The 8,331-nt window shown below is 49.4% G+C and overlaps 1 protein-coding gene across 1 annotated transcript; it reads right to left on the minus strand.

Moving 5' to 3' along the window:
• Positions 1 to 219: 219 nt before the first annotated feature.
• Positions 220 to 7,156, minus strand: INHBB (inhibin subunit beta B). The gene is made up of 2 exons (XM_035129578.3): positions 6,172 to 7,156; positions 220 to 1,254 (listed from the first exon to the last, which is right to left on the minus strand). Exons 1-2 carry the CDS (start codon positions 6,584 to 6,586, stop codon positions 479 to 481), a joined length of 1,191 nt encoding a protein of 396 aa, XP_034985469.1. The 5' UTR covers positions 6,587 to 7,156; the 3' UTR covers positions 220 to 478.
• Positions 7,157 to 8,331: the final 1,175 nt, after the last annotated feature.

Below are 8,331 nucleotides of genomic sequence, written 5' to 3' on the forward strand. Positions count from 1 at the left end.
GGCTGGCTGACAGATGAAATGACTATTGGCCCACTGTATTGTGTTTTTAATCACTGGCAGACATTTAACTCCCTTTCTTTTCTTTGTTTAAACTTGCTTCTGTCCTCCAATCTGCATCATGCAACCGTGTGTGTTTGTGTGTATCGCTCTCTCTCTCTCTGTGTGCTTTGTGTCCTTGGGTGTGTGGGTGGGATTAAGGTACTTCATAGCATTAGTCTATAAGTGGTAGCATATTTTAGTGTCCGAGAACCACGAACTGCCACGGCCCTGACAACAGAGTGAAACAAAACACATATCTTTGCTGCTGTTGAAATCTCTGCTCCTTGCTGCTGTTGCCTCTCTGTGGTGATTTTTTCAAAAAAACAACAACATCTATGCCTGGAAGAATATGCAGCAAAAAACCACCCTTCTAATTCCATTTCTGTATGGGAATGTCCTAGGCCTCCTGTCCCTTGTCAAACACACCCCTTTCCCCAAATCAGGCGCAACCACATTCTTCCACAATCATATTGGGAACGTCCCTCTTCACGATGTTGTATTCGTCATCAAAGTACAGCATGGATATCGAGCTAAGTTTGGTCGGGATGCAACAGGAGTTCACGGTGCCTGGGTTCAGCCCTCGCATGCGGTACTGATTCACCACTGCGGTGTGAAAAGAGGAAGCTGAGCCCGGGACACCAGCCAAATAGGCCGGGCAGCTCCCTTCACAGTAATTCCCATTGTAACCATGTGGCGCTATGATCCAGTCATTCCACCCAATGAGTCTGAAGTCAATGAAAAACTGTTGCCTGCAACATAAATTGGTCCTGCCATCACACTCCAGGCCTCTTTTCCGGATTCTGTGCTTGTTGTCAGCCAACCGGGCTTGCACCACTAAAAAAGGCCGGTGAGACTCGTCCCCGGGGTCCACATAAATTGGCAGCACTGAATACTCTTCGCAGCCTTCGCACTGAACATCCAAGTTCAGTCTTCTTTCCCCTTTCTCAAACAGAGCCTGGATTGGTTCTGTCATGGGGAATGTGTGCCAGCCACTTCTTTTGAGATCAACTTTCTTTTCAACCACATTCCACTTGCTGCTAGTGTCCGGGTCTTGGAAATACACTTTGACTCTTACTTTTCGCCTGCTGCCTTTCTCCAAGACATATGGAAGCAGCTTCAAGTAAAGCCACAGGTTGGCTTGAACCACAAACAAGTTCCGATTCCCTTCGTTGGAAATGAAGAAATAGAGGCGCACTCGAGAGGAAGCCAGGTCATCTAAGATGCAAGGGGAAGAAATGCCGTTAAGTTCAAAAGGTGTGCTGCTTTGCTTTGCTTTTAAAGGAAATATCTGCAGCAAATTACTAAATGCCAAAAAAGGTAATAATAATGTAAATAAATAAAATGACCAAAGGTACCGTAAATGGATAAGTGTAAATTGCAAAGTGAGCTTGGCGGCTGAGTCAGTATTTATAAACCCATTGCTAAGTGAGTTCCCAGAGAGAAACTAATCAGGCTATAGGTGAAAAAAACGCCAGATCCTTAGAAATCAGCAATTAAGGTCAGAGAGATTGAGAGCCATGAAAGGAACTCTGTGAGCACCTGGATAAGTGCTAATTAGTGGCGTGTTTTTTAAAGTGTTGGCCTGGCAAAGGCAGCCTTCATGTATAATTTTCCCAGAAAGCACAGGTTGCTAACAATCAGGGAACATTTTGCAGAGAAAGGATTTGGTTACAATTTAGATGTGCTGTAATCTCACCCAGCAGCCCCATGATCCTTGGAAAATACAGGCTCTTAACTAGTCCAGTTAACTAAGGCCAGGTATCCCCAAACTGTGGCCCTCCAGATGTTTTTGGCCTACAACTCCCATGATCCCTAGCTAATAGGACCAGTGGCCAGGGATGATGGGAATTGTAGTCCAAAACATCTGGAGGGCTGAAGTTTGGGGGTGCCTGACTAAGGCCATAACTGAAGTATAAACCAGTGTCTATCTGGACTGCCCTGTGTTGAACTGCAGGTGGAGACATGCTCTACCATACTAACATACTTCATGAACATACATGCAGTAACTAGGTGTCAGGGGACAGGTTCTAGGCACCCACCACCAGCCAGCAGCAGCCAGAAAGTTGACAGGCAATGCCATCCATGGACTGGCAGGCAAGTGGGTGCTGCCTGAGGGCAGATGGAAGCTATTGATGCAGTGCCCCATTCAACTAATGGGTCAGCCTCTACTGCTCCTGGAAAAGTTAATGCCCCCCCCTCTCTCTCTCTGTTTGTGTGTGTGTGTGTGTGTGTGTGTTAGGGTTGCCAGACTCAATAGAGGACAGGACTTCTGTGCCTTTAATTGCCCTGCTCTCTTTAAGGTTTCCAGACTCAAAAGAGAGCAGGGCAATTAAAGGCACAGAAGTCCTGTCCTCTATTGAGTCTGGCAACCCGTGTGTGTGTGTGTGTGTGTGTGTGTGTGTGTGTGTGTGTTTACCACAGATACCAAGGGTACACCCCAAGCATAATGACTTATTACAAATCTCACTAATATTGCTCAGTGAGTAGCTAAGCAATGCTGACTTGTGCTTGGTATTTCTTCATGGAAGAAATAGCTTGGTCAGTAGAGCATGAGACTCTTAATCTCAGGATTGTGGGTTCAAGCCCCACATGGGGTGAAATATTCCTGCATTGCAAGGACTAGATGGCCCTCACAGTCCCTTACAATTATATGATTCTCTGACAAGCCAAAAAACAAATGCTGCAGCATTTGGTTGCTACCTTCTCACTTGTACTTTTATTTTTTTTAATATGAACAATAAATGGGAGGAGCTGTCAAACATGTCACTGACATCTCTTAACCTAAACCTTTCTGACCCCTGTGGTTATAATCCTATGCACACTTACCTAGGAAAGTGCCACTGAACTCAGCAGGACTGACTTCTAAATAGGCATGCACAGGATTGGTCCGATCATGGCTTCACCCAATATTCTTCATTCAATTCCATTTCATCCAGTATACCAAAAATCGAAACCTCAGCACTGCCATTGTCATCTAGAATACTGAATCCTTGTTACAGTGCCATTTAAATCTGGTCCAATTAGCTCAGTGGTTGAGCTTTGCATACAGAAGATCTCAGGTCCAATCCTCGGCATCTCCAGGTGGGGCTGGGAATGTCCCCTGCATAAAGCTCTAGATAGCCACTGCCAGTATCAACAATAGTGAGTAAATGAACCAATAGTCTGACTCAGTATAAGGCAGCTTCAGCTGCTCCTAATCATTGAGTTCTTGTGATCTTCTCATAGTACTTTATCATTTCAAATGAGCATGTATTCTTATGTGCTTTCTGGGACCCTGGCAGAAGGAAAACCTTGTGCAACCATATGCATTATTGTATGTGTATCAGCACCACACTACTGGGCTTCCTACACCCTATAGCAGGGATAGGGAACTACCTAGTGACCTTTCAGGTGTTGTTGGACTCTAACTCCCATCTTCTCGGACTCCTGGCCATGCTGGCTGGAGCAGCTAGGAGTTGGAGCTGAACAGCCTCTGGAAAGCCACATCCCTTGTCTTCTAGTCATCCAAAGCATAGCTCTTGATCTGCATGCAGCTTGGAAACTTGTAAATATAGTAAGCAAGTAATGGACAAGCAAAGCACGCAAGCCAAGTATTTTTGATGATGATAAAGAGAAAGTAATAAATGAAGTGAAAGAGGGAGAAAAAAGAACTAATGGGTTTAATAGAGCCATCCACCATTCACCTATCTATTCTTGCAGCACGTCTCTTCATCCATTCAGCTATCCTCTCCCCTGAACCTTACAGCGGTTTTTGGACTTTCTACCTTAATGGAACCTTTCCCATGTCACGTGGTCTGCTGAAAAGATACCTGGCTATCTGCCATAGATTCCTAGCACATGGAAATGAATTTAGGGGCACATCCCTTGCACAAACTCAGCTTGTGTGGGCACAGTTAGGGATGGGGAATCAGTGACCCTCCTGATGCTGTTTGATACCAACTCTCATCATAAACGATGGAACTTCTGGACTAGCTAAGCTTTCCCAGCCCAACCCTAGACAAACTGAGAGTGTAGCTTAAAACACTGTGGCTGCATTCTGTGAGGAATGAGAGCTTGTTCACCACTGCTGAACTTCACTGATAATTCCCTGATAAGCTTCCAATGAACCCTCCAGTTATACTGGAAAACAGTTCAAAAATGACAATCTGTTGTATGTGTTGGTGGAGGAGCTTAGAGGTAGACAGAGAGAAACTAAACCGTTCTGGTAGACTAGCTAAGAAGCTGTAGTACCTAACTGAAGAAGCATACATTAAAAAGAAAATCTACACTTCTGTAGTTGGGGATAGCAAAGGAGATATGGTATAGGGCAGGTTACTGAGCAACAGCACCTCGCTCTCGTTGATAGGATGGGTGGATAAAGAAGATGGAGAGCAGATACTTATAGCATTTTAGATAGATGAGTGAAAATCAGCCTGAGAATGATGAAATGACTGTTTCAGAACCAAACGTAATAAAAAAATTCCTTCAGTAGCACCTTAAAGACCAACTAAGTTTTTATTTTGGTATGAGCTTTCGTGTGCATGCACACTTCATCAGATACGATGGTTTCGTGCATGCACAGACAAACTTAGTTGGTCTGTAAGGTGCTACTGAAGGAATTTTTTTATTTTGTTTCGACTCAGACCAACACGGCTACCTACCTGTAACTAGAACCAAACTTAGATTGACTAAACCAGGAATGGTGGATGGATGGAAGCAATGCTATAAAGACTAGTTTACCATTAAAGAACCATGGAGAGGCATAGTACCAAAAGTAGCAAAATGGATGTTACAAGAAATTGAGATTAAGTTGAACAGATATTGTTGATGAATGGGTCACATGTGGCAATTATAGTGCATGGGCAAATACAACAGGGGTGACTGTATAAAGTAGATTTGTGGGAAATAAATAAACGGGCTGGTTCAGTACCAGTTCACTACTATGCATGGTTTGAAAGTGTGTGTGAATGGATGAGTAATGAATAAGGAAAAAGAAAACAATAAAGAGGTATGTGATAGGTTCAAGGATAGATGGGTGCATATAAAACTCAACATGATATATAGTGGGATGGATGGATGGACGAATGAATGGGATCCCCAAGTGGGTACTGTATGCATGATCATAAGATTTAGAATACATGGAGAGTGTAGGTCAACAAAAGGGATTAGATGACATGGGTTGGACAGGTATGTGCAGCAGAGGATTTGAATGGCAAGGGGGAAGAGAATGAGGTTGAATGAGATGAGGAAAGAGGTGAATGAATGAGTGGGATGTTGGTAGAAAGGTAAATAGGTGGGTGTACTAAATAGGCATAGAAAATGATGCCTATGTGTGACAGGTACCTGACTGGTATTGAAAGTGAGCATAGGAGATGAATCCATGGGTGAGGTAGGAGGATGGATGGGTGCAAAACGGTATGAGGCTGGAGTACTGGATGAAGAGAAGAAGTCACACAATGTTAAGGATGGAAGGGTAACTATCCCGTAGGACACTAGAAAATGGAGTGTGTGGATAAGGAACAGATAAGGAGGCGGATAAGAAGAGTTGGGTGGCATGAGAGATAGTGAATGGGTCATGGGAAGGATATACCCATGTGAGTATAGGAAAGGTGCCTGAGAGTACTGGGGAAGGAAAGGCTGGATGGGTGATTGAGCTGGCAGAGCAGATGTGCTGGAATAAGGACCAGTAAAGTGACGGAGAGCACAGAATGTAGCAGCTAATGCAGATGAATAAGCAAGGTAAGTGAGAGGGATGCATGCGTCCCTAGTCTAGAAGGGTGCTGTACAAGTCAAAGAGACAATGACTAGATCTGCATGACAAACTAACAAATGAAGGGATTTACATAAAAACCAGTAAGGCAGGAATCTGGCCTGCAGGGCAAACGGATAGGAAAACGGATAGGACAGAATAGATTGGGTGGGTAGACAGGGCTGGATTGGACAGACAAACAGCGTTCAAGGCAGAAACGTTTAACTTTAAGGTTGCAAGGTGCCGGGCGGGGGCATGTCCCTGGGTGGGAGGCCGAGAAGGGTTTGCCGGAGGTCGAGAAACTGCTGGGAGGGAAAGACTGGATGCTTAGGGCATACAGACCGAGGATGGGCGCGGAGGGCAAAGAGGTCAAAGCGGGCTAGGTCGACGCGCGGGCGGCCCACCTGTCTCGGCGAAGCTGATGATCTCAGAGAGCTGCTCGTGCGCCGCGGGGCCGTCGCTCGCCTGGCCGTCCAGGCTGGGGATCTCGACGCGGCCGTCGTCGCGCACCTTCCCGGCGTGCAGCTTGCGCAGCGCCGTGACCATGGCCGCCTTGGGCACGGCGTGGGTGATGTTGGGCCGCTCTCGCATCTGCAGGCGGCTCAGGATGTGCCGCTTGACGGCCTCCAGGAAATCGCCGTCCACGGCCCCGCGCTCCTCGGGAGGCCGCCGGAAGCCGCACGAGGTGCAAGTGTCCTGCTGCGGGGCGGCTCCGGGAGGGGTCGGCGAGGCTCCGGCGCCCAGCACTAGCCAGCAGGCGGCCAGCAGCAGTAGCAGCAGCAGCGCGGCCAGGGCCCCCCTCCGAGCCGCCCCGTCCATGCCGAGCTCCAAGCAGGTTCGGCGCGGCGGCGCGGCGATCCGAGCCGGCGGGCGCCCGAGAAGGGTGCGCGGAGCTCAAGGGGGCGGCCAGGCGCCAGGAGGGGCGCTATGTTTGGGAGGACGGGGGGAGGCCGGCGAGCCGGATCCGGGCGTCCCCCTCGGCGTGCCAGCCAGGGAGCAGGTCGGCGGGAGACAAGGCGGCAAGTTGGGAGCAGGTCCGCAAGAGCGGGGCGGGGGCGGGAGGGAGAGGGTGCGATCCCGGAGAGCCCGAGTCCCCCGGCTGCCTCCCGGCGGTCAGTTACCAGCGGGCATCTCCGAAGCCGACAGCTCCTGCTTCATGGTTTCAGTTTGTTCGCTTCCAGCTCGCGCAGAGTCCAGCCAAAAAGGAAAAAGAGGGGTGGGGGGAATGCGGACACCGGGGGTGGGTGGGGAGGAGGGTGATCTTTTTTAGTCCAGAGTCATCGGAAGGCCAGGGGGGAGGGGAGAGGGGTGGCGCGGAGGATCAACTGGGCAGCTTGAGAGAGTCAATCCAATTTATCGCGGCGAGCTGGGCGCACTCCCGGCAGCGGTGCCTCCCTCTGTCCCTTTGCCACAAGGGTGGGGGGAAGAAGGGGAAGCGGGCCAACTCTCGTCCGCGCGAAGCGAGCGGTCCCTCGTTGCGCTCCGCGGCTGCGTCTCCTTCGGCGCGGGGAACGCGCGCCCTCCCTTGCTCGCTCGCTCTCCCTTCCGCGCCCGCCGCCGCAGCCTCGGTTCTCCCGCCTCTGGCAAAGCGAAGTTAACCTGAAAGCCAAGAGCGGGCAGCGCGCAGGAGGAGGAGGGGAGGGGGCGGCGGCGGCGCGCGCGGGGACGACGACGACTCAGTCCGATCCACAAAGGCGGGTACTCCCTCTCCCCCCACACTTCCCCCTCTTTTGCGGGAGGGGGGTCAGGTTGGGGCTGCAGTCCAGCCGATAGGGGCCCTTTCTGGAGATCCCGCGATCATGCAGCTGTCCGCATTAAAACAGTTAAATAAAAAAACATACAAGTAGTAATGGTGGTAGGAGTAGGAGTAGGAGTAGGAGTAGTAGTAATGTTTAAAGCCCCGGAAGCAAGCAGGCAAGAAAACCTCCAGAAGCGACTGAAAATCGAAGTCAGCAGGTCCTGCTTAAAAGTAGCCGTCCGTTCAGGCTTTCCTTCGCATTCAGCAAATCCCGCCCTTCTTATTTGGTACTGGGCTTCTCGTGAGTAAAAAGGCAGACCCACCGCGCTGCCTTCCTGCCGCGGTTGATCTTTGCCTGTGCCTTCTTGAATTTTATTCTCTCTCTCACTCCAGCTCCTGAACCTGACGTTCCGCCTCCGATCGCCAAGTGGAAGGTCTCGGTTGGAGAAGCGCCTTGTTCTTCCTCGCTTATCTGCCTCTAATCTCCTGGCGACGGGTTTAACTCCCCCCCCCCTTTCTCTTCTCTTCTTTTCTTTTCTTTCTTTTTGACCTGCCAAATCACAACATTGGGCCACTTTTCTACAGAAACTTTTATACAGAAGTTAAAACCACGTGGGATCTCCAACCTATAACAGAATAGGCGCCACAGGCTCTGCACTGTTGAGATTAAGCATTTTCGCCTGCAGGCTTCTGCAGCAGCAACTTCCTGATGTGGAAATATTAACTATGCTTGTTCCTTTAACTACGCCCCCCCATCTCACCCCCACCCCCACCCCGCGACAGCCCTTCAATACTGAGAGGGAGAGAACACTCATTGTCCAACACT

This window comes from Zootoca vivipara, chromosome 1, assembly GCF_965207765.1.
Source record: "Zootoca vivipara chromosome 1, rZooViv2.hap1.1, whole genome shotgun sequence".
NCBI lineage: Eukaryota > Metazoa > Chordata > Lepidosauria > Squamata > Lacertidae > Zootoca > Zootoca vivipara.